The 23,243-nt window shown below is 36.3% G+C and overlaps 1 protein-coding gene and 1 non-coding gene across 8 annotated transcripts in view; one reads left to right on the top strand and one right to left on the bottom strand.

Moving 5' to 3' along the window:
* Positions 1-23,243, top strand: part of RNGTT (RNA guanylyltransferase and 5'-phosphatase) — a 200,353-nt gene that overhangs the window by 113,086 nt on the left and 64,024 nt on the right. For 4 of the 7 annotated variants that reach the window (XM_023759335.1, XM_023759336.1, XM_006095367.3 and 1 more), the window contains 2 exons: positions 2,970-3,029; positions 10,033-10,133. In XM_023759335.1, the coding sequence (XP_023615103.1) occupies positions 2,970-3,029; positions 10,033-10,133 (161 nt within the window). The remainder of the gene's footprint in view (positions 1-2,969; positions 3,030-10,032; positions 10,134-23,243) is intronic. The other 3 variants (XM_023759339.1, XM_023759337.1, XM_006095368.3) reach the window with 1 other exon arrangement.
* On the bottom strand, positions 16,125-16,262 carry LOC111827347. Its single transcript, XR_002830854.1, has one exon. It is a non-coding gene; the product is annotated as a small nucleolar RNA SNORA2/SNORA34 family (small nucleolar RNA).

Genomic DNA, 23,243 nt, shown 5'->3' with positions numbered 1-23,243 from the left:
TTTCGGGCTCAGAGCCGGGCCGCGGCAGGCGGGGAACCTTGGCTTCCTCCATCACTGGAGCAAGCAAACCTTCTGCTCACTTCAGCTGTGTGGCTGCCGGCCGCCATCTTTGTTGGCAGTTAATTTGCATATCGCCCTGATTAGCCCATGGGAAGTGTAGCGGAGGTACGGTTAATTACCCTTTTTGTCTTTTATTAGATAGGATGTGTCTACCTGCGAAGAGGAGAAACTATGAGTTGGCTAGCTTGAAAAGTTAGTGAATTTTATACCAGATGACAGTAGTTTTGGATACTGAGTGAAAGTTAATCCTGGGTTGTGGAATATATTAACTTACCCTTTCATCTGATAAATGTCATCTGTATGTCATATACATTGCTGAGTTTTAGAAATCATAACAATGAATAAAGACAGAGTTCTGCCCTCAAATGGGCTTAGCATTCTGTGAAGAAATTTGGCATAGCAGCAAATTACATTACGGTGTGTAAGGGAAAAGTGTGCAGACTGATGGACTAGGGCAGAGGTCCTCAAACTTTTTAAACAGGGGGCCAGTTCACTGTCCCTCAGACATTCCACACATGCGCACTGCGGGCCCGGGACGAGTCGGCTGCTAAGCAGGACAGGCAGCGGCGGCAAAAACACTCGGCGGGCCAGATAAATGTTTTCGGCGGGCCGCATGTGGCCCGCGGGCCGTAGTTTGAGGACCCCTGGACTAGGGGAAGCATTAGAGTGGACACAGAGAGTAGGGTCAGGGTGCATTGGGAGATTAGGCATATGCTAAAGACAAGACAGGATACCTGGTTCAGGAAGGCTCTCCCTGGTGCCCCAGTGGTAGAGACAGGCTAAATGGTTTAGCTGCTGAAGAAGTTTATTAGGTTTTCTGAGTGCTCTCTTACCAGGAAGCTAGCCAGGCCACTTACCAGTTGCTTTCTCCTCCTACTTACAACTCCACACACAACTAGACTAAGAATAATTAGAAAACAATTGACTTATAATTGGTTTCCTTTGGAACAGTTTTATATTCTCAACTCATGAGATCATCTAACCCAACCTTTTTAGTCTTTAATTATTTGCTTTGGATAAATGATACAGTTTATTTTGATATTGTTGTAGAAAGATTTCTGTGTTACAGTGATTTGGGAACATTTTGGACAAGTCATGACCTTTCTGGTTATCAATTTGTTTTTTATCTATAAAAAGAGGGAATTTACTTCATGCTTTCAGGGCCCTCCATTTTTCTAGTATTTTTACCCAGGTCTAGTAACTAGTCTTGATACTAATGAGGTATTTTCATTTAACTTTCCATTACCCCAATTTCCTAATTGGTTAAATTATAAAATCACTTATAGTTCTATGAAACTACCCAGATACAGAAACCAAAGCTGAATGTTCAGAAGTCTTTGTGTAACTATAGTTTTAACAAATTGTTTCATTAGAAATGTAAGCCACAGGTTTTTTTATATTGAAACAACAGCCAGGACAAATTAATTAGACTTGTGAATGAGATAATAAAAATAGTAATCAATGTATTTTTGAGTAATTTTCCAACTTGAATAAGCCAAGAAGTTTCATCAGTTCTCTAGTAATTTTACTCTCAAATCACAACCTCAGTTTCCATAATTAGCAGGAAAATGTTTTTAAGTAAATGAGAAATGTCAGCAAGCTTTTGAAAGTGGAATTCTCCATCGCGCCCCCTCCCCCAAGCCCCCTGCTTCTTTCCCTGATACCTCTCCCTACTATTTCTACCAAGGATGTGACTTTTCAGAATGGAATTTAAGTGATTGACTTGACGTGTTTTTTTTTAGAATGGCTTTTCCCTCTCTATGTCATCAACAGCATAGAGTAGTGAGCCAACTTAGTCTCAGAAAACTTGATCATACCCCCTCAGCTCAAATACATTCCTGGAACTTTCTTGTAAGCTAATTGTTCTTCAAAATTCAATCCATGCATTTCTCTTATTCAAGAAAACTTTCTTTACCCCTGTCCCACTGATTTTGATGTTTCTCTGTTATACTTACTTAGCAACTCATGTGTTCATTTTTTCACTTCTGTGATATTTGTTGAGGAATAGATTAAAAAGCCTCATGTGGTTCAGCTCATATCTTCTCCAGTTAGTATAGTACCAAGCACATAGTAGATACTTAGTATTGAATGAATGACTCTCCCTCTATATAGGAGGGTATTTATGTTTTGTTTTACACAATAGCTATTTGCTGTTTGTTTCTAAGTGAAACGTAGACAAAAAATCCACTCAAGTCACTAAATCTAGAGTTGTTTTACTCTTCTATTTAGTAGCCTTAATAATTAGAATTTCTTCTGTTTTCTTTAAAACAAAATGCTAGAACAACAACAATAATAAAATTAATATTGTGGTAAGGCCAAGGATCTTTCTTAGCTTCAGGGTGTGATCCTTGTGAAGAAAGCATTATGGTTTTAGTGTAGGGCCTGGAATATGTATTATGTTAAAATATCTGGTCACTTACTAGTGGAAGTTGTAGAGTAGGGCTGCAAAGCATTTTAGGTATTTCTGGTGTAGACGTCCTGTTTTAGGCAAGCAAAATGGTATTACATTTTTACAAGCAAGCTGGATGAAGCCCACATTTTGAACTGCTTAAAATCATGGAGTAGGTAGTTATTAGAGACAAAGAGGAACTAAATATCTTGCTGTTATTGCTATTATTACTGTTATCTTCCTTTACATCAGGGTTTTTCAACTTTGGTAGAATTGACATTTTGAGCTGGATAATTCTTCGTTGTGGCCAGCTGACTGTATGTTGCAGGATGTTTAGAAACATTCCTGGACTCTACCCACTAGATGGCAGTAGCATTCCCTCCCTTCCCCAGTGTGACAACTCAAAATGCCAAATATTCCCTGGAGGGCAAAATTGCCTCTTAGTTGAGAATCATTGCTTTATTCCACAGAATAATATCACTTATGCCTCCATTTTGTTTTCTCTTTATTTTTGTTTTAGAGACTTCTCTTTGGCACATGGCCATTCTCTACCTCTAAAGCCAGGCTCTACTCTTACTTGGTAAACATTTTCCTAAACATTTCTTTGTTGCCTGACATTTGTATTTATTACTTTTTTTTTCATTTATTACATTTTTTATGATAATGGGACATCTCAGGTTATAGTAGTAATTGTCTTTAGACATAACCTATCCCCAATTTTTATTTGAGAGCTCATCTGATAAAATCAGATTTATTTCTGTAGAACTAAGTAAACCGGTTTCGGCTAAATATAGCTTTTATAATTATTTTTATTTAGATATATGCTAGCGAATTTAATAAAATTGAAATGCACTACTCCCTAATTATACATTGGAACATGTAGCTTGAAAGAATGTTTTTGTATCCTTGTTTATATTTGAGCAAGATTCTGCATTTCATTTGATAACTCACATGTACTTATTTTTAAAAGGCTTAAATCCCTGTATTATGTAATATATTTGCCTTTATTATTTTGGAGATTATAAAAAGAGCAATCTTTTTAATAATTGATATACATAATGTTTCATGAATATTGCTAATTTAAATAATTTCATAATCTAAAATAATTCATTTAAAAATAAAGTTAACTATACCTGAGACTAATATTTTGTAGTACATTTTAAACTTTTGCATTTTATTATTTTTATTATTAAGTGTTTATGGAACATTTTACTAGGTATTTCGTAGGCATATAATTAGATAGAATTTTTGCTGAAGTAGAATTTACATTCTAATAGGTGTTTAAATATATTTTAATCATGGAATCTATGTCATTGTTGAATTTACATTCTGTAATTGAGAACTCTAGTATTTTAAAAATATACTTTTCTAACATTTTTATACATTTTATTAATTTTCATAAATGTGTTTTCAAATTCCCAATCAAGTCCAGAATTTCAAATTAAAATAAATGATTTAATGTGCTGTGAGAAGAGGAATGACTAAAGTTTCTGAATTATTGCTTATTTGAACAGAAGAGTTGGTTGGTACATGCTGTATTTTTTTTTTACATGCTGTATTTTCATTAGTCAAGATGGAATCTTGATTTCCAGAGAGAAGAATGTAAAAGATATTTAACATTTATTGTACAAATAATATCACATATTAAAATTATTTTAGGGTTTGTTAGTTACCTATTACAAAGTATTTTAAAACTATACAATCATTAATCTTTCCTTAATTTCGTAACTTAGATTAGTAGTGGTTTCTAAGTGGTCTCATATGCATTGTCAGAAGTAAATAAGGAACAGAAGTAAATGATGGTTGTGTGTAAGTATGACATTCCCTTGGCAGAGGTTGTGAGTGGGGTCGGGGTGGGACAGTTACACTCCTTTCTCCCCTTACTCTTTTCCCCCCTCACTACCATCATGAACCACTCTTATTAAAGGTCTGTGACATTTCTGTCAGGTACACTTTTTAAGAAAAAAAGACAATTTTTTCAGATTCTTTTCATTAATAGGTTGACAATTAGAAAAGTTTTCAATTTTAGCATTTATAAAAAAATTATATTAAGCAAGTCTAAGATTTATTTGTGATCATCCTGAAGTATATATGTTACCTAAAAGAATCTTTTAGGGTAAAAACTTTCATTGAAATATATTTTTGATTTTATATTCATTCATGTTTAAACATAAGACGTAGGGGAAAATAGCATATATTATGTTCTTAAATTTGCTACTGATATCTTTCCTATCAACTCCAGTGATTTGTCTTTTTTAGCAAAACTAAAGTTATACTAAATTTGTCATTATATGGACTTCTATTTGAAATAAGTGATCCTGTGACTAGGGTTTATGCATTTTTTCCTCAAAATTATAAAAATCTGTTAGAATGTAGTTTGACTTGTATATTTTAAGAATGTATTAGTAATGAGAACACTTAGTAGTTTTTCCTTCCTTAATATCCTTTTCATAATATGGTCCCACTCCCCGTAATGCCCTAGCTGAATCAACGTACTTGCTTCTCCTTCAGTAGATCCTATATTTTCCTACTCCTATGTTTTGCACATATTTACTTCATGCTGCAAGTGTGCATGAGTGAATATTCTTTAAGGCTTATAGGATTTACTCTTCTATAGTCAGTCCTTAAGCCACACAAATAAAGTATTTTCTTTGTACTATGTTTCTAGAATACATTTTAAACATTTTTTCCTTTAGTCTCTTTAATTATATAGACAGTTTATACAGCCATTTCCACTATTTCCAAAATTTTACATCACACCAAACAGAAATTCTCTAACCATTAAGCAATAACTCTTCTCCCTTCCTACCCCCCAGCTCCTTAGGTTTCTAATCTACTTTCTATCACTGTGAATTTGTCTATTCTGGGTATTTCTTATAAGTGGACTCATACAACTTTTGTCCTTTTGTGTCTGACTTATTTCACTTAGCATAATGTTTTTAGGATCTATTCATTTTGTAGCTTATATCAGAACTTCATTCCTTTTTATGGCTGAATATTATTCTATTGTATGTATATACCACAATTTATCTATTTATATGATGATGGAAATGTAGGTTGTTTTCACCTTTCGACTTGTAAATAATGCTGCAGTGAATATAAGCATGTAAATATCATTTTCAGTTTTTTTGGATGTGTACTTAAGAGTGGGGTTGTGCTGAATCCCAGGGTAATTTTATGTTTAACTTTCTGAGGAACCATCAAACTGTTACCCAGAGTGGCTGCATCATTATATATTCCTTACAGCAAAGTATGTGGCTTCTAATTTCGCCACATCCTCTCCAATACTTGTTATTTTCCTTTTTTTTTTTTTTTAAAAAAAAATGATAGCCTCCCTAGCAGGTTTGAAGTGGTAGCTTATTGTGGTTTTGATTTGCATTTTTTGCATTTCCCTCCTGGCTAATGATAGTGAGCATCTTTTCATGTGCTTATTGGCCATTTGTATATCTTCTGGGGAGAAAAGTCTATTCAAGTTCTGTGACAGTTGTTTAATTGGGTTGTTTGTCTTTTTGTTGTTGAGTTTTATAAATTCTTTATTTTAGATATTAAGGTCTTAGGAGATATCTGATTTACATATATTTTCCCTAATTCTATAGGTTGCCTTTTCACTTTTTTGATAATGTCTTGTGATGCACAAAAGTTTTTAAAATTTTGATGAAGTACAATTTATCTTTTTTAAAACATCTACTCATGCTTTTAGTGTCATATCTCAGAATCTACTGCCAAACTCAAGATTATGAAAATTTACCCCTGTGTTCTTCTAGGAGTTTTGTGGTTTTAGCTGTTGTATTTAGGTTGTTAGTCCATTTTTAGTTAATTTTTGTATAGGTGGGAGGTAGGGATCCAACTTCATTCGTTTTGCATGTGGAAACCCAGCTGTTTCGGCATCATTTATTGAAGAGAGTAGTCTCTCTTTCCATTTAATGGACTTAGGACTCCTGTTAAAAAATCAATTGGCTATCCACATATGGGTTTATTTCTGTACTCTCAATTCTTTTCCATTGGTCTGTATGTCTATCCTATGTCAGTAACTCTATTTTGATTATTGTAGCCTTGTACTAAATTTTGAAATTGGGAACTGTGAGTCCTCCAACTTTGTTCCTTTTTCAAGATTGTTTTGACTCTTGAGGGCCTCTTGCAACTCCATATGAAATTGAGGATCAGCTTTTCTATTTCTGCAAAAAAGGCTGTTAGAATGTTGATAGGGATTGCATTGAATCTGTAGATGGCTTTGGGTAGTATTGACATCTTAGAAATATTAAGTATCCCTAAATTGCTGTTCTGAGATCAGTTCCAATGTGGGACAGGGGTTTTCTCTGCACCAACAAGCAATTCTTTGACACCATCTACCCAGAGATAGCATCAAATTCCACAGGTTGAGGTCTCAGTCCTGTAAGACTGCCCACACTTCACTTCAGACATCAGTCTCATGCTCAGGCTGTAGATTGGAAGTTCTAATGACTTAGACTTTAGTTGCCAGTTATAAGTCCAGGTTGTTTCCTGTACTTCCTAGCAACTGGCCATAAATCAGAGGTTCCTAATGTTTGTTTAGTTTGTTAGAGTGGATCACAGTTAAGAGAAACACTTAACTTACTAAATTAGGGGTTTAATGTAAAAGGAACAGCCAGAAGGAAGAGATGCATAGGGCAAGGTATGGGGAAGGGGCATGGAGCTTCTATGTCTTCTCTAGCCATGCTACTCTCCTCTGGTCTCCACGTGTCCACTAACTTGGATTGTTTTTTGACAGAAGCTTTATTACACAGGATTGATTAAATTATTACCTGTAGGCCATGGATCCAGCCTCCAGCCCTTCTTCCCTCCCCTGAATTCAGGAGGGTGGGACTGAAAGTTCAAACCCTCTAATCACAAGGTGTCCATCAGCCCCTATTCTTAGATGTTTAAAAAATCCTCACGAACATAAGAAAAGAACTTTATTACTCTCATCATTTAGGGAATTCCAAGGGTTTTAGGAGCTCTGTGTCAGAAAGAGGGAGGAGGACCATAATTATTTCCTATTATTAATCACAATATCATACTTCCTGTGTATGAACATGGGATATCTTTCTATTTTCAGGTCTTTATCCCTTTCAGTAATGTTTTACACTTTTCTTCATACAAATCATTCACTTCCTTGATTAAATTAATTCCTAAGTATATTGTGCTTTTAGCTGCTATTGTAAAAGGAATTGCTTTCTTAATTTATTTCTTGGATTATTGATTGCTATTTTATAGAAACTTGACTGATATTTTATGTTGATAATACCACAAAAAAATGAAATTATTAGAAATTATTTAACAAAAGTTGTGTAAGAACTGTATATTGAAAACTATCAAACATTGCTAAAAGTTAGGAAGGCCTAAATAAATAGATTTGCAGTGTTCATGAATTGGAATAATCAATATTAAGATGTTATTTCTCCCCTAATTGACCTATTGATTCAGTGTAATCCTAATTAAAATCCTAGTAGACTTATTTTTCATAGAAATTGACAAGCTGATTTAAAATTTATGTGGAAATATAAATGCTACATTAGGTAAGAGAGTTTGGAAAAAGAAGAACAAAGTTTGAGGAATAAATAATCTGGTTTCAAAACGTATAAAGCTACAGTAGTTGAGCTAGTGTGTTGCTAGCAGGAAGAAGGGCCTGTTTATCAATGCAGTGCACTGGTGAGAATAGAGATAGCTCTGTATCTATAAATAATTGGTTTTGACAGTGGTGCCAAGGCACCTCAGTGAGGAAAGGATAATCTTTTCAACAACTGGTGCTGGATCAATTGGATATCCATCTGTCTGTCAAACTGAACCTAGTCCTTATTTCACACCATATAAATAAGTTAACCTCAAATGGATTGCATACCTTAACATAAAAACTAAAACTATAAAATTTCTCTAAGAAAACATAGAAGATTACAGTAAAGATTCCTTAAAGAGGGCTCAGAAAGCACAAATTACAAAAATTGATGATTTTGAAAAGATGCTCAACATTACTAATCATTAGGGAAATGCAAATCAGAAGCAGTGAGCTATCACCTCATACCTGTCAGGTCACCTCATACCTGTCAGGATGGTCATTATCAAAAAGTCAAAAGATAAATGTTGGTGAGGATGTGGAAGCAAAGGAATGTGCACTGTTGGTAGGAATGTAAATTGATACAGCTATTATGAAAAACAGTATGAAGGTTTCTCAATTAAAAAATAGAATTACCATATAACCCAGCAATACCACTCCTCAGTATATATCCAAAAGAAAGAAAACGAGTATCTTGGAAAAGTATCTGCATTCCCATGTTTATTGTAGCATTATTCACAGTGCCAAAATATTGAAACAATCCAAGTGCACATCAACAGATGAATGGATAAAGGAAAATCGTGTGTATGCGCACGCGCATACACACACACACAATGGAATATTATTCAGCCTTAAAAAAGAAATCCTGCCACTTACAACAATATGGATGAACTTTGAATACATTATGCTAAGTGAAATAAGCCAGACACAGAAAGACAGATATCCCATAGTCTCACATATACGTGGAATCATAAAAAAAAAAAGAAAAGTCAAACTAAGAGAATAGAATGGTGGTTACCAGAGGCTGGGAGATGGGGGAAAACGGGAGATATTGATTAAAGGGTAAAAACTTTTCAGTTTTGAGATGAGTAAGTTCTGGAGATCTAATGTATAGCATGGTGACTATAATTAATAGTGATAATATATACTTGGTAAGAAAGTAGATTTTCAATGTTCTTACTACCAAAAGGAAAAAAAAAGCACTATGTGACAAGATGGATATGTTAGTTAACTTGATTGTGGTGATTATTTCACAGTGTATACATATGTCAAAACATGTTGTTCACCTTAAATTCTTACTTCTCAATTATACCTCAATAAGGCTGGAAGAAAAATTATTTTTATTTCATTAAAATAAACAATAACTTTATTCTTCAAAAGAGATTGTTATGAAAATGAAAAGGCAAGATAAAGACTGGTAGAAAATATTTGCAGTACATGTATTCAACCAAGACTGCTTATCTAGAGTATATAAACAACTTTTGCAAGTGAGTAATGAGATTACCCAGTAAGAACAAGGATAAATTTGAACAGACTCTACACCCAAGAACATACACAGATAGCAAGTAATCAAATTAAAGATCTTCAACATCTTTGGTGATTAAAATGCTATGTAGCATATTTTGGTGTTGGTTTACATAATTATATCCATTTTGCTAATTTCATTGGTTAATTTTATTATAAATGAGCCTACAGTGGAGTTAAACATAAAAAAACCCAAAAGTTTAAAAATGATGAAACTTACTGTAAGCCATAGAAAAATTAGAAAGAATAACAAGTTTCGTTCTTTTTCTGGACTTTCACAAAAAAGGGTCTACATACTTTGGCAGGAAAATTGGAAAGGCCATCAATAAGAAGGTAGATATCTAGCTTTACTCATCAGTTGAACATAACAAAAATTATATTTGGAAAAGAATAGTAATTTTGCTTATTAAAAAGTAACATACTACATTGAATAAGTCAAGTGTTAATTTCTTATCTTCTTTTTAACTATTATCATTTCAATTCTCTTTAGAAATACAGACCTGGTCGATGTGATGATATTTTAAAATGGAAGCCTCCCAGTCTGAATTCTGTGGATTTTCGCCTAAAGATAACAAGAATGGGAGGAGAAGGGTAAATATGCACCTTTGTTCCCCCACCATTTTTATGTGAACTACTACTAGTTGTTTAAGGCTACATTGTTTACTCGACATTTTACATATACTTTACAAAAAATTAAAATGCTATATTTTACAATATCCTTTATACACATATCTATACATCTACCTCATTTTCACAGATTTCTTCTTTGACCTATTACAGTTAACATTTTGTAGCATCCTTTTATTTTTTTTTTAAATAAATCTTTATTGTTCAGATTATTACAGTTGTTCCTCTTTTTCCCCCCCATAGCTCCCTTCCACCCGGTTCCCACCCCACGCTATGCCCTTACCCCCCCCCCCCACCCCCACTGTCCTCGTCCACAGGTGTATGATTTTTGTACTGTCTCTTCCCTCACCCCACACCCCCTTCCCCCTGAGAATTGTCAGTCCACTCCTTTCTATGCCCCTGCTTCTATTATATTCACCAGTTTATTCTGTTCGTCAGATTTTGTATTCACTTGATTTTTAGATTCATTTGTTGATAGATATGTATTTGTTGTTACTTTGTTGTTCATAATTTTTATCTTTACCTTTTTCTTCTTCCTCCCCTTCTTTAAGAATACTCTTCAGCATTTCATATAATACTGGTTTGGTGGTGATGAACTCCTTTAGCTTTTCCTTATCTGTGAAGCTCTTTATCTGACTTTCAATTCTAAATGATAGCTTTGCTGGGTAGAGTAGTAATCTTGGTTGTAGATTCTTGCTATTTATCACTTTGAATATTTCTTGCCACTCCCTTCTGGCCTGCATAGTTTCTGTTGAGAAATCAGCTGACAGTCGTATAGGTACTCCCTTGTAGGTAACTAACTGTTTTTCTCTTGCTGCTTTTTAGATTCTCTCTTTGTCTTTTGCCCTTGGCATTTTAATTATGATGTGTCTTGGTGTGGTCCTCTTTGGATTCCTCTTGTTTGGGGCTCTCTGCGCTTCCTGGACTTGTAAATCATAATGTTAATTTAGTTTTAATTTTTTCATTTATTGGTTAATCTTTTTTTAAATGACTTCATTGCTTTATTTCACCTTGTTTCTAAAATTTTATTATATATTGTGTAAGTAAATACATAATAGCAACATAATAAATGTTTAATCAATGAAATCATAAAGAGAAAGTAAGATGACACTGGCAGATAGATTAAAAGTTTACCCATGCATGCTATGAAATCCTTTTTACTTGCCAAAGGTAAACCATATATTTGCTTTTTTTGTAGCTAATGGAATGAAGGATATGTGATCAGTTACATGAATCCAAATGCCAGAAGATTATCTCTTAAGTGACTGTGCATTTTTGAATAAAGATTACTTTGCATTGTATTGACTCTTAAGTAAAAGAGGGAGTTTAATAAATCACATAGGTGTCAGTTTTAAAGAAAGAGAGTATTTAATACTTTACATACTTAAATAAGAGTTTGTGACTTAATAAGAAAGTACAGTTTAGTCAGAACAATTATGTGGGACCCCAAATGGTGTTTAGGTATCTTGCTCTGTTTGTGACAGGGGAAGACGCCCCAACCCCCTGATCAGCCCTGCTCTGTGCCTGATACGGGGGAGCTCCCCAACCCCCTGATCGCCTTGCGGCTCTGTGTGTGACAGGGTGCGGCGGCACAACCCCCTGATCGGCCCTGCTCTGTGGGTGATAGAGGGCGGCGCCCCAATCCCCCCCTCCCCCCCATGGGCCCTGCTCTGTGTGTGACGGGGTAGAGCCATAACCTCCCCATCGGTCCTGCCCTGAGTGTGACAGGGTGCGGTGCCCCAACCCCCTGATCTGCCCTGCTCTGTGTGTGACAGGGGGGAGCTCCCCAATCCCCTTATCGGCCCTGCTCTGTGTGTGACAGGGGGGAGCTCCCCAATCCCCTTATCGGCCCTGCTCTGTGCATGACAGAGTACGGAGCCCCAACCCCCTGATGGGCCCTGCTCTGTGCGTGACAGGGGGTGGCGCCGCAACCTCCCCATCGACCCTGCCTTGAGTGTGATAGGGAGCGGTGCCCCAACCCCCCAATCGGCCCTACCCTGAGCGTGACTGAGGGTGGCATTGCAACCTCCCGATCTGCCCTGCTCTGTGCATGACCGGGGGCGGCGCCCCAACTCCCGAATCGGCCCTGCTCTGAGCCCGACCAGGGGCTGCACCTAGGGATTGGGCCTGCCCTCTGCCACCTGGGAGCAGGCCTAAGCCAGCAGGTCGTTATCTCCCAAGGGGTCCCAGACTGCGAGAGGGCACAGGCCCGGCTGAGCGACCCCCCTCCCCCTGGAGTGCACAAATTTTTGTGCACCGGGCCTCTAGTATTTATAATATTTAAACTGTATACACCTTTGTGTGTTTTTATTGATTATTTTCATCGAGTTTTGAAAAATCATTTGTTTTGCTTTTTACAGATAATTCTTAGTAGTACTTAAAAGCTACATGTGGCTAAATGTAGAATGTCCATTTTTTTACCAAGCAAAAATGATAATATTAATATTTTTCCTACAATTGTCGATTGCTATTAAGTGTCATAAAATGTAATTCAGTTTACTAGTTTGGCATCTAGCTTTGCTTTTATTCTTAGTATGTTTTTAAAATATGTTTTGTTCTTTGGAAATAAGACTTTAAGTGAAGTGGTATTTCCAAATGGCCATTGGACTCCTTACTTCAGTAATGGGTCCCTTAATTTGTGTGGATTTTCTCATCTTCTGTCTTAACATGTTTCTTACTAAGGCATGTAACAGCTTTTTTTTTTTTTAATATATTTTTTATTGATTTTTTTACAGAGAGGAAGGGAGAGGGATAGAGAGTTAGAAACATCGATGAGAGAGAAACATTAATCAGCTGCCTCCTGCACACCCCCTATTGCGGATGTGCCCACAACCAAGTACACGCCCCTGACCGGAATCGAACCTCGGACCCTTCAGTCCGCAGGCCGATGCTCTATCCACTGAGCCAAACCAGTTAGGCCATGTAACAGCTTTATACGTCCTCCTCATCACTTCCAGTAAGCCTGAGTCTAAAGTCATCAGCATTGTGGATCAGTATTTTGTTCTGTGTAATGTCAAAGTGACCACTATCTCTGAAAATATAAAAAAGACAGATAATAAGAAGTGGTAAGGATATGAAGAAATTGGAGCCTTCAGCCACTCTGGCAGTTCCTCAGATTGTTAAAGATAGGCTTACCATATGACCAAGCAATTCTACTCTCAGGTAAATATCCAAGAGAAATGAAAACATATGTCAACAGAAAAATGTATACATGATTCTTCTTAGCAACATTTTTCATAATAGCAAAAGTTGGAAACATCCCAAATATCTACCAACTGACAAATGGGTAAACATGCAAACAAAATAGCTCTTTTATTCACCAGACTAGTGTAGTGGATCCTATTATGTAAAGGGGTTCTGGAATTTTATAATTTGGATTTTAGTTCTAGATCTGCCAACCTTTACTTAGGTTACTTAATCTCTGTGTTGCTTCTTTCTACAACTGTTTAATATGGATAATAGAAGTGCCTATCTCTTGTGGGAATTTAATGAGAATACATAAAACATTTAGACCACTGCATGTTGCATAACAACTACTAAATACATATTAATTATTAAGAAAAATGACCACTGTCTTTGTGGATTATACTGGGGCAGAGAGTGGGAGAGTTGATGTTGAGAGTGTAAATTGGTGCAGGTATACGGCCATGAGGTATACTATTAATCATGCCAGGCAAAGGCAGATATCTTCTGACAATACCTCAGTTGGTATAGAGACAAAAGTATTTGCCACCTTGTAGTTGTGTATAAGATTTCAAGTTGTGTTGATTTGCTTCATTAAAGATGAAGCACATCTGAAACAGCAGCTATAAATTGATCTCACAACCTGATTAAATTTGTGATAATTCATAATCATTCTTCATGATCTCCCACCTTCTGTATAGGCTAAAGAGGTAAATTGAATGGATGTGTGTTCAATATGATCACTCTGGCATCTATTTAAGTCTTTGATGGTGGCACTAATCTCTGCACCTCTCTTGCGGGTGAGGATGTATTATTACTTTTGCTTTACATCCTTGGCAGGGAGTACAAGCTAGGAGCTTTCATTTGGCTTTTCCTAGCAAAATGCTGCCTACTCCATGGGTCAGAAATTCTCCCAGTTGCCAAGTATTTCTCCTCCAGTTATACATTCAGGAACCAGAAAATAACCACAGGTTATAGCCATAAACATACCGTCCCACTTAGTTTTAACCTTGAGCCAGAAACGCATTTATGACCTGGTCACCCTAAACTCTTTGACTGACAGACCATGCTGGCATTTTGGGTCCTTGGCAATTAGTGTCTGTTTAAAGTTAGTATCTGGTAATCTCTGGGAAGTTTGAGTAGTCCCTTTTTCCAGGGTACCATCACTCTAGCAAATGCTGATGGTCCTTTGAACAACTGGAGGGAAATTTTTAGCACATTTTTGGTGTAAAAGGCCAGATAGTAATTATAGGGTTTGCTGGCCATATAGTCTTTGTTTCAACTACTGGACTCCACCAATCTAGTGCAAAATGTATATAGACAATATGTGAATGAATAAGCGTGGCTGTGTTCCAATAAAACTTTACTTACAGAAATGTGTCAGGTGAGATATGGTCTGTGGGCTGTAATTTGCCAACAGCAAATTTATACAATAATCCTTGTTTATACTTGTGGCAGTGTTTCAAGGTCCTTTTTCAAGGGGACTTGGCCTCTTTTCCTTCTGTCAAGGGGCTCAGATCTTAACAAAATCAGGTTGCATTTGAAGTTGAGAAAGGTTAGCTTAATAGTAAGCATGACAAAATATGTAGAATCGACTACATAATTTTACATTACCTTCTATTGAAAATAATATGAAATAAAAAGTCCTCTTAAACTCTGCTGACTAGAGTTTGTTTTTTTTTTCTTTTGCTCAGGTTTATTTAAAAGATAGAATGGTGAATTTTATTTCTCATGCTTATTTGAACTGGCATTATTATTTTTAAGAAAGAAATTATAGTGGTAAAATATCTAGAGTGTTGAAAAAAATGTTCTTGCATAAGAAAAGATTGAGTCAGCAAGAATATAGCTAATAAAAACTTCATGGGGGAAAAGTCTTACTTCTCTGAGCAAAGCCTTTTTCTTTTTTTCTCCCTCTGCCTCTATTTTGGAATGAAATGTTTGACTCTTATTTATACTTACATTTTATTAAAAATTATTTTAAATAAGTGAAACTAGAGATAAAACACCAATGTAACCAATATTATTATGTATTACTTGAGGCCCGGTACATGAAGTTCGTGCACTCAGCCCAGCCTGCACCCTCTCCCTCAGCCCAGCCTGCACCCTCTCCAGGACTGCTGGCTCCTAACCGCTCCCCTGCCGGCCTGATTGACGCCTAACTGCTCCCCCACCAGCCCGATCGCCCCCAACTGCTCTCCCCCACCGGCCCAATTGCTCCCAACTGCTCTCACCTGCCGGCCCGATTGCTCCCAACTGCTCTCCCCCGCCGGCCCAATTGCTCCCAACTGCTCTCACCTGCCGACCCGATTGCTCCCAACTGCTCTCCCCCGCCGGCCTGATCGCCCACAACTGCCCTCCCTTGCCAGCCATCTTGTGGTGGCCATCTTGTGACAACGTGGGAGCGGCCATCTAGTGATGACATGGGTGCAGTCATCTTGTGGCCATCTTGTGACAATGTGGGGGAGGCCAGGTCAAACAAGTCTTTTTTAGTGATTTTTTTTACAGTGCTTTGGGTTTAGAATTTCTCTTATAGCTATGCATGATTTATTTCAAGAATATTTATTTTTTGGGGGGAGGGTCTTAAACGTTTCCAGTTATTCTGTCCTTATCTAATTTAAATTTAACAGCATTTATATATTACAAGATTCATTTTTTCTTTTCCTTCATTTTCACTTTCTTGTTCAGATTCATTTGTTCTTTGGATAGTAATTTCTTTTTTTTTTTCTTTTTCTCCCCCCCCCCTCTTTTTTTTTCTTTTTCTTTTTTTTTCTCAGATGTTTCTTTCTAATGAATTGACCATTACATTTCCTAAGTTCTGAAATGGCCAACAGACCATAGAAAGACATTTCTTTAGGCTCCTGCTTGAAACTGGATAGTAATTTCTTAAGTATTTTTCTCAGATGGAGCCACATAGGTTATTACTTTGAATTTTTGCATATCTGCAAATATCTTTTTCTTGACAGGTTAATATGTCTTACCTGAGTATAGAATTCTTGAGGTGCAGTTGTTTTCTCTTTTTTTATTGCCTTTTGGCTCCAGTGATAAAGATGAGAAATCTAGTGTCAGTTTGGTGTTTTTTGTAGTTTTTTTAATCTCTTTTTGGGTTACCTTGATCTTATTTTTCTTTATTGGCTTACTAGAGGCCCAGTGCACAAAATTCATGCACTGGTAGGGTCTCTAGCAGCTGCTAGCTGCGGGCTGGATACTCCCTCCCTTCCCCTGGCCGGCCCTGCCCCCTGGTCGAACTCCCAAACGAACTTCTGGTCGAGGGGACAGTTTGCATACTACAGTTTTATTATATAGGATTGGGGATCAAGTCTGGTTGTTGGAGTGCTGTGAATGGTGGCAGTCCACACAAGACGGAAAAATAGGTGTTCTTTATCTCGGTGCATGAGTTAGGTAGAAGCTTCCAGGTTCCTGCAATAAACAACTGGGGAAAGCCGCCCTGCAGTGCTTGCTCTGTACATTCTCCCATCTCAGAGCTCAGACATTTCAGCCTTAGCTCCTAGCAGGCCAGGAAGGTTAGGCTCCTCACCTGGTCCAATGTTCACCTTATCTTTAGGATTTTCACAGGTTTTTGCGGGGTGTGCTCTTCCCAGAATTTGCTAATTTTTAGTCTTCATCTTGGGGCTCTTTCTCTAGGCCATGGAGGAGAAAACCACAAATCACTTCTCTTGCTAGGGAGCCCTTAATTCCCAATCTAATTCCCAATATGATGACATTCTGAGGTAAACCTTTGGGAGGTTTTACCCTCAGAAGACAGTTGGCTTAAAAAGCTGCTAATTTGGAGTTCCATATAAGGAATCAGACATATTTAAATCATCACCTTCCTAAGACCCTTAATCTTTTCAATGTTCAAAGTAGTCTTTTTCTTATGGTGTTTTTTTTTTTTTACTTTCATTATTTGTTTATTTTTGTTTTTTATTTAATTTCTTGTTTTATAAATTTTGATCACAAAAATGTTCCTGAACAATCCTTCTCCCTTCCCCTTCCCCCGGAAGTCAGCTGGACTGCTATAACAATACCATAGACCTGGGTGGCTTAACAAACATGTATTTCCCACAGCCTGGGGGCTGAAAGTCTCAGGTCAGCGTGGCAGCCTGGCTGGGTTCTGGGAAAGGGCCTCTTCTGGATTGCTCACTTCTCATTGTATCCTTACATGGCGGAGAAAGAGCTCTGGCTTTCTGACCCCTTCCTATAAGGGCACTAAACTTATTCATGAGGGTAAAACCTCTCAAAGGTTTACCTCAGAATGCCATCACATTGGGAATTAGATTTCAACATAAGAACTTTGAGAACCTAAACATCCACTCCGTAACAGAAGGAGTAGAGATTTTCCTTGTGGTCTAATAGTATATGTGCTATTTTAACTTATCTTGTCATCATCCTTAAGTTTGTCAAAGGCCTTTTAAACCCATATTCTCCTACAGTCCTGACCTAGAGTGAGACTGTCTTTTGAGCCTCCTGTGTATAAGACAAGAGATTCAGTATGCTCTTCAGTCATTCGCCTGCTTCTCTTGCTCTCTGTCAGTATAAGTTGTGACTTTGATATAAGTAATGTGCATTGTGTTTTTATTTTTTCTTTACATATATTTCAAACATTTTGTTGGAATTTGTTTTAATTATAAAATCAGATTTTTAACAATTATTTAAACTCATCCCTATTTTAACTGGCTCTGGTGCTTATTGATTCCTTGACTTTATTTTTTCCCCCCAGAAATTTTCTCTCAGTTCAAGTATATTTTCACATAATGTTTTTAACAAGTATGCTTATGTAGTAGTTTTTCATGACCAGAAATCTTTTTGTTACGGATTAATTTGCAAAAAAAGTATTACCTTAATGTTGGGGGGAAATAAAAGGTGACATTACAATAGCTGTCATGGATTTATGTATTTATTAACATTGTAAAAATTACTAATGCTGTTATTGCTATTTATTTTTTTCTAAGAAACTTTTTTTTAGATGTATAAGAAACATGTTTGCTTTTAGAATTTTTATAATGTCTTTAGATCATCAGAAACCTATATATTGTCCTTGAAAAATAGAGATTTCCTAAGTTTGTATTGTATTCATAAAGGGGAGTTATTTTCTGTGATATTACATTAGTCTACTGCAGAAACATTTGTTTAAATTAAATTATTATTAAGCCTTAGTAAAATGAAACACTTATGTTGTAGTCCAGTGGCCTATATCTGATATAATTATGGATGGAATTTTTTAAATTAGCAATTTGTTACAGTTTGTTGTGTTAGGATTGGCCTGAGGTGCTTATGAAGTTACCACGTATTTATTGCTAAACACTGTACATTCAAATTTTTGTTTATATCTTAAGGGTAAAAAGAGGAAAGATTTGAGCAACTGTGCATTTCTCAGTTAAAATCAATTATGGAATAAATTAACTAGCTTTGATTATTAAAATAATTGCAAAAAAATTAGTAATAAAATTACATTCTTTTAACTTTCACAGTCTGTTTTGAACCAAGCCATTTAATTTGGTTTAAAGAGTTAATTATGGCAGCAGGATATTTAATATCCTCTAGCATATGACAGCTTCAAAATATAAATATGGTAATTTATTGTAAAAAGAAAGCTAGGGCACATCATTGTTAAGGCAGTCCTTTTATCTCTAGAAAATGGAACTCATATTAAGCTTTGAATCTCATGGGAGAAAATATGGGGGGAGGGTATAGGGGGAGCTTATCTTGTTCTTTGTGTTCATCAGAAAAGTATCTTAGCAAACTGGACTTCCAAGTGTTAAATAATGGGATAGTATGAACAATTATGATCCAAGGTTTTTTGCAAAGCTACATATAGTAGTGGTACTAGTGGTTGATTTCAATATTTAATTTTATTACATTGGCACCTATTATTACCTTTGTTTTAAAAATTATAAATTGTAGGAAATGCATATCACTGTGTAGCAGCAATTTAAGCTTTATGTTTTCTAAATGCACATATACTATATCATCATTGTCCAATGTAAACACTGCAGATTTAACAATTGTATTTATAATAAATTGCCACCTTATATTCTTTTAATTAGAAACCTCCATAAACTGGAAATTTTCTATATCTACAGCTCAAAGATACTTCATGTTTATATTGATACACCGAAGCCATTGCAAGTATCAGGCAGGTTTTTAGTCATCAAAGGAAGTCTAGATTATGTAGCTTTTTATAAATGTACATTATATTTTCATTTGAATTATTTGAAAATTGATCATTTAAATTATATGTAAGTATCAAGAATATTTTTACTGACCATTATACAATTTTATGAGCTACTCAAATATCAAATTTACCCCTTATGGGTACTACTGTAATTTTTATAAGTAGAGCTGGAATATGTATTATTTAAATTTAAAAATTGCTTGGGCGTCTGAATATGGGTTTATTTGAGAGAGTATCGGCCATATTACATAGTCCCAAGGGATTTTAGAATAAATTAACTGTAAATTACATGAATTCATTACTAAGAAACAAAGACCTTTATTCATCTTTTTCAGGATCTAATTTATAAAAATAATCACTACCCTACTTGTCTTCCATTTACTTTTTAGATTTTCAGCATAGTAAGAAGCAGTGCTAGTTATAACTGATTAATCACTATTCGCTAAGCATTTATTGAAAACCATTATGTGCAAACTAGGATGGTAGGTGCTGGGGATAAAAAGATGGATAAGTCCTACTCTGAAGATATAAGTAGCTTGAGTGAGGAGACAGATATACTAGTAAACACCAGAGTGACAAGTGCTGTACTGTCAGTGTGAATAAAATACTCCAGGAGCCCAGACAATCTTATATTACATATAAAAATATTTTAATTGTCAGTTATAGCACTAAGAAGTTTCCAAAGAAAATGGTTTATTTGAATAGAGGTTTGTAAATACATAGGGATGGCATTCAAGACATAAAATATAATCTGAAAGAGGTTATGAAATCACATGCAACATTTATTGAATAACTAGAGTTTACCGTATGGCACTGGAGGTTGGAATAAATAGGCCAGAACCAGATTGCAATAGATCAAGAGTAAAGAGTATCAAGAGTAAAGCCAGAGTAAATAATTAGGACTAACTTGTAGAGTTAGTGAAGATTATAAAAAGAATTGATATTTATATTTTAGAAAATAACTGGCTAGAAGATAGAGGTTGCCAAAATATTCCAATCAGTTTCACAAGCCAGAAACCTGCTAAGTTATCTTTGTCTCCCTTGTCTGGTTATCCAGTGAAATTCTGTCAGTTTTACATCCTAGATACTGCTTAAAATTTTGACATTCCCTTGTTCCATAGACATGATTAAACTAGCATTATATTACCCGAACTACTCCAGTAGTCTGTAACTAGTCCTACTGTGCTACCCTTTTTTCTCATCTAGTACATTGTTTGACAATATTTAGTAGGCATTACTAGAATGCCTTTTTAGTTCCTGTTTGTCTAGTTAGTGTAGGTTGAATTGTGTCCTTCGGAAAGGTAAGATGAATGCTCTGGCACCTGTGGTTGTGACCCTGCTGGGAAATAGGGTCTTTGCAGATGTAATTAAAGTGTAAGTTAAGATGAGGTCATACTGGAGTTGGGTGAGCCCCTTAGTCCAGTATGACTGGGGTAATAAAAGGAGATCATAGAGGAAAAGAGATACAGAGATGCATGAGGAGAGAATGCTGTGGGTGATGGAGGCAAAGATTGAAGTGCTGCAACTATAAGCCAAGGAATGCCAAGGATTGCCGGCAAACCACCAGAAGTTAGGAATAGGCAAGAAAAGATTCTCTGAGCAGGTTTCAGAGGGAGCATGGCCCTGTCAACATCTTGATTTCAGACTTCTAGCCTCTAGAACTGTGAGACAATACATTTCTGTTGTTTTAAGCCACCCCATTTGTGGTACATATTTTGTTAGAGAAGCCTTAGGAACCTAATACACCTGGTATATATAGTTTTATCCTTTAATCTCTTTCCTTATATTTTAGGTTTATCTCTGTAAATAGTATTTAACTAGGTTTATTATTTTTTAGTTGTGCTTTACCAGTATCTTTGATATGGAATATTTTGTTTATTTGTACTTAATTTTATTCATATATATGAATTTTTTTTGCCATCTTATTTTGTGTTATTTGTCCTATGTTTTCTATACTTATTTTTCACTTCTTCCTTTCTTTTATTTAGATTTTTTTTCCTCTCTCTTTTTTTCCCCCTGCTCAATTTGAAATTTTGTTCTTTTGGTGGTTACTCTTTTAGTGGTTACAGGCCCGGCATTATTTCACCTAATGGACTTTAGCTTTTAGACTGAGGGAAGTAGTATAGTTTTGGCATGGGTTTTTTATTGAAACCTGGACCTGCTGGACATTGTAAGACCTTGGGCCTTGTCTTACTTAGGCCTCCTGTTTTAGCAGGCCTCCCCTGATACTCTCCAGCAGGGAAAGGAGATGCTGCCTTGTTATTGCCAGGTGGGAGTGAGGCCCTTTGTAAAACATGAGTGGGGGGAAATGGAGGGTGCCCCTTGTTTCTGCTGGGGAGGGGTGTAAGTTTCAGAATCCCCAGGTGGCCCCTCCACTGACACTGTGTTGGAAGCAGGGTAGCAGGATAGCCTGGTTGGTGGTGAAAGTCCTGATCCTTCTAGACCACTCCAACGAGAGATGGAAGGGTGCCTCTTTATTGCAGGGTGGGTGTGGACGTCTCATTTCTCTCCATGGTCTTCACTTATATTGTGGTTGGAGGTGTTTCATACTCCTTGGCTCCCCAATCAGCTTTCTCTGTTCATATCCTGGCCGGGATTTGGGATTCTTTGTTCTAGTCTGTGAGGATGGAAGTCTAGGCTTCTCACTTGGCTTCTGCTGTGAGGGCTGGGAATGGTCAGGTGTTCTTTTTTTTGTTTGGTTTTTAATCCTCACCCGAGGAAAGATAGAATGTATTGTATTGAACAATAACTTCAGTATTTTCCTATAATTTCTATTATTTATTGATTTTTAAGTTTTATTTTAGAGAGAGAGAAACATTGATTGGCTGCCTCCTATATGTGTCCCCACTGGGGATCAAACCCACAACCGAGGTATGTACCCTGCCTGGGAATCGAACCCTCAACCTTTTGGTTAATGGTTTGATGCTCCAACCAACTGAGCCACCCAGCCAGGGCTATGGGCAGTTTTTTTTATGTAGTGTTGCACTAGAGTAGAGTGGTAAATATCTGAAAGTTTTCTGTTTGGCTAGGTTGTCTCTTTCCTGGATAGAGAGAGAAGGCTTTCTGGGGGCATTTTTTTGGGCAATGTCCCATTGACATTTATGGCTTCCTGTTTTCTCTAGTACTCAGTCTGAAATATATGAAACAAAAAGAACACCCAAGCTCATTACCATCTGTTCCTTGAGCCCTGAGCTCCGTAGTTGGACTGCCTTCTTCTGTCTACCTTTTAGAGTTTTATATATTTTTTATATATAAACTAGAGGCCCAATGCACGAAAATGGATGCAAGAGTAGGCCTTCCTTCTCCTGGCTGCCGGCACTGGCTTCCCTCCGCCCTGGCTTCATCAGGAAGGATGTCCGGTCTAATTAACATGTTACCGTTTTATTATTATAGATGTCATTGGTTTTTAGTTATACTTAGTGGTAGAAATAGAGAAAAGTTTGTCTACTCCATCTTCCTGGAAGAAGTCCCAGAAACATATTTAATTTACAGAACTTTAAGTATAACCTTTTAATAACTGTTGACACTGTAGTTGCTCACTAATTACTTATTGAGTTGAATCAAAAGTGATGCATATGTCTCTAGGAAACCTGTTAGTCTTAATCTATGATATCTGTGAATTGAGAAAAAGAAGATGCAAATATAATAAATACCTGCAACATTTCTACTAAGTTAGTTTCCAAATATATCAGTGTATGTACTTCTTAGTAAACATCATT

Source organism: Myotis lucifugus, unplaced genomic scaffold, assembly GCF_000147115.1.
Source record: "Myotis lucifugus unplaced genomic scaffold, Myoluc2.0 scaffold_152, whole genome shotgun sequence".
In the NCBI taxonomy this organism is placed as follows: Eukaryota; Metazoa; Chordata; class Mammalia; order Chiroptera; family Vespertilionidae; genus Myotis; species Myotis lucifugus.
This window is presented reverse-complemented; position numbering and strand designations above follow the sequence as displayed.